This window comes from Clarias gariepinus, chromosome 1 (assembly GCF_024256425.1).
Source record: "Clarias gariepinus isolate MV-2021 ecotype Netherlands chromosome 1, CGAR_prim_01v2, whole genome shotgun sequence".
NCBI classification, from domain to species: domain Eukaryota; kingdom Metazoa; phylum Chordata; class Actinopteri; order Siluriformes; family Clariidae; genus Clarias; species Clarias gariepinus.
In genome coordinates this window covers 6,679,389-6,682,500 of record NC_071100.1, presented here as the reverse complement: position 1 = coordinate 6,682,500, position 3,112 = coordinate 6,679,389, and the positions used below count along the sequence as shown (strand labels likewise).

At 45.6% G+C, this 3,112-nt stretch overlaps 1 protein-coding gene across 1 annotated transcript in view; it reads right to left on the bottom strand.

The window, feature by feature from the left end:
* The window catches only part of dync2i1 (dynein 2 intermediate chain 1), a 7,798-nt gene extending 4,922 nt beyond the window's left edge, over positions 1-2,876 (bottom strand). Inside the window, exons 1-6 of the mRNA XM_053499554.1 lie at positions 2,788-2,876; positions 2,540-2,596; positions 1,689-2,463; positions 1,551-1,591; positions 1,322-1,438; positions 1,163-1,240 (exon numbers count right to left, since the gene is read on the bottom strand). Of these exons, the coding sequence (XP_053355529.1) occupies positions 1,163-1,240; positions 1,322-1,438; positions 1,551-1,591; positions 1,689-2,463; positions 2,540-2,596; positions 2,788-2,802 (1,083 nt within the window). The 5' untranslated portion in view covers positions 2,803-2,876. The remainder of the gene's footprint in view (positions 1-1,162; positions 1,241-1,321; positions 1,439-1,550; positions 1,592-1,688; positions 2,464-2,539; positions 2,597-2,787) is intronic.
* Positions 2,877-3,112: the final 236 nt, after the last annotated feature.

The window sequence follows — 3,112 nt, the reverse complement described above, 5'->3', positions numbered from 1 at the left end:
TGGATAGATAGATGGATAAATGGATGAGTGGTGATTAGATCGATGGATGTGTGGGTGGAGAGACAAACGGGTGGATGGATATATAGATATCTGGATAGGATAGATCTTAGAATGGATGAATGGAGACTAAATGGATATATGGATAAACAAACAGATGAGTGGATGGATGGACAGGTGGGTAAACAGATGAATGGGTGAATGTATAGAAAAATGGAGGAATAGTAAGATGATTGGGTAGGTGGGTGGTTAGATGAGTAAATAAATTTATAAATAAGTGGATAGATGGAAGGATGGAATGATGTATGGATGGATGGATGGATGGATGGACAAGTTAATGTATAACAAAGACAAATGGTTGGGTGGATGGAAAAGGTGAATTTACTGTATACAGTATATAGATGAGTAGATGAGTGGACCGATGGATGAAGGAATGAGTGGAAAGATGAATGAGGAAATGGATATATGGTTGGATGGAGAAACAAATGGATGGACAAAGATGGATGAGTGGATGGATATGTGGTGGTTAGATGAATGGATGGGTGGGTGGTTGGTGTATATATGGAACAGTGAGTAGATGGGAGAATGGGTGGGTGTGGATGTTGGATGGATGGATGGGTGGATGAGCAAATCAATGTATAAATGAGTGGAGCTACAAAAGGATGGATGGATGGATGGATGGACGGATGAATGTGTGGGTAAGTGGATCGTAGATGAGTGAATGTATGGATGGATGGATGGATGGATGGGTCAGTGAATGGAAGGGTTAATTTATAGATGGGTGTATAAGTGAACTGATGGATGGATGGGTGGTGGATATATGAAAGAGTAATGGATGGATGGATGAGGAAATAGATTTATAAATATTGGTGGGTGGATGTGCGGGTGAGTTTACAGATGGATGAGTGAATGTATATACAGATGGATGGATAAATAGAGATATTCATGAGTAGATGGATGGAAGGACAGCAGAATAGACAGAGGTATAACTTGATGGACTGATGTCTTTCCAGTTGTGTTTTCTGCACCAAAATAACTCACCATTTTCTTTTCCATCCATATGAAAGCAATGACACACACACACACACACACACACACAGACACAGATGTGATGACATGACCCATGGTGTACCTCTGTAACACACACAGTGATGTAAACTCTCACCTCGAAGTCGTCCTCATACTCGCCGTTCCCATCATCCTCTGCTACCTCGAGGGTGTCCTCAGTCCCACCGTCTCCAGCCTGCATGTACACGAACACACTCTATTCTACAGAAACCGCAGGTGTGTGTGTGTGTGTGTGTGTGTGTGTGTGTTTATATACCTCTGGTTTGCTCTCCTGATCTCTGTGTCTTTGTGTCTCCGGATTGTTGTGTCTCGGATCCATCTCCTCTCTCTCCCTCGCTTGGTGTCTGTGTCTCCGCTCTGTCTCTCCATCGTCCTAAAACCAAAACACACACACACACACACACACACACACACACACACACACACATTCTAAGACTTTAACCCGAGTGTAGATTTCATCATGATGGTGATGAAGATGATCTTACATGATGTCCTTTCTCTCGTCTCCTGTGCTCAATTTTTTCCTCTGAAACACAAAAGAAGGGGCGTGGCCTAAGTGGTTGTGTCAGTCTAAATGAAGGAGGTGTGGCCAGTGTGTGTGTGTTTGTCAGTCTCAGCCTCACCTCGGTCTGTTTGATCTCGGTGGCGGTGTTTCTCTCGTCTCTCTCGCTCTCTCCGTTCTTCACCTCCGTGTCCACGCTCCCTCTCTCTCTGCTTCTCTTTTCTGTCTTTCTCTCTCTCCCTGGACCAGTCACCGCTATCCAGACCAATGTTCTTCTCTTGTCTTCTTTCGTTTTCTCGCTCCGCCCTCCTCCTCCTCTCACTCTCTCTGTCCCGCTCATCCCCTCTGTCTCTCCTGGCCTCCTTTACTTTATCTTTCTCTCTCGGCCTATCCCTCTTTTCTCTCTCTCTGTCTTTTTCCCTGTCCCTCTTTTCCCTTTCTACATCTCTTTTCCTATCCCTGTTTTCTCTCTCCCTGTCCCTTTCTCTGTCCCTCTCTTTGATCATGTCTCTATCCTTCTCTTTCTTCCTCTTTGCCCTCTCTAAATCTTTCTCCCTCTCTCTTTCCCTGTCCTTCTCTCTCAATCCATCTCCACTCCTTTCTTTCTCTTTTTCTCTCTCTTTTTCCCTGTCCCTCCTTTCCCTTTCTCTGTCCCTGTCTCTATCCTTCTCTCGTGTCCTCTTTTCCCTCTCTCGTTCCCTGTCCTTCTCTCTCAATCCATCTCCACTTCTTCCTTTCTCCCTCATGCTCTCCTTCCCCCGCTCCTCCCTCGTTCCTCCTCCTCCTGCTCCTCTCCTGCCGCTCTCCTCTCGATGTCTCCTCGTCCTCTCTCTCTCCTCTGGGTCTCGGTGTGATCTCTCTCTCCTCCTCCTGCTCTCCTCCTCCTCCTCTTCGCTCTGTCAGGTAGAAGTAGTGGACACTTTAGAGTGAGTGATGGACTCAGACTCCCAGAATGCACTGCAGGGACTTTACCCGTATGTGCTTCATCAGCTCCTCAGGTCTCCATGTGTCCTCTCCTCTGGTGATTTTCTTACAGTATAGAGAGGAGGAGAAGAGCAAAGAGACACACATCATCATGACTATACACACACTTATATAAACTCCTCCCACTAACTCACATCTCTCCACTGCTGGTTTATTAACTAAATACCGGATTGTTATTGTTATATTTTATTACTATTTATTTGTATGTGTGAATAAACCCGAGTGTGAAGCCTCACCTTGCCGGAGTTCATCTCTCTCTCTCTCTCTCTCTCTCTCTCCTCTGCTCTGTTACTCACTCAGGTTTGTGTTGACTCCGCCGGCCGCCATGACACCCCGCAGCACCGCTACTGCGCATGCGCGCTGACGAGAACTCCTTAGTGACTGCGTCATAGCAACAGGAAAAGCAGTAGAGCAGTGAGAGCTCGCGCTCGCGCTCGGACACCCAGACCTGACGAGCTGATCGTCGAGAAATAATCACGAATTTATTACTAGTTTTTAAATGAATTAATCAACCTGTTTAACCTGTTTATTAAACATTATACACTTTTTAGAACATTTTAA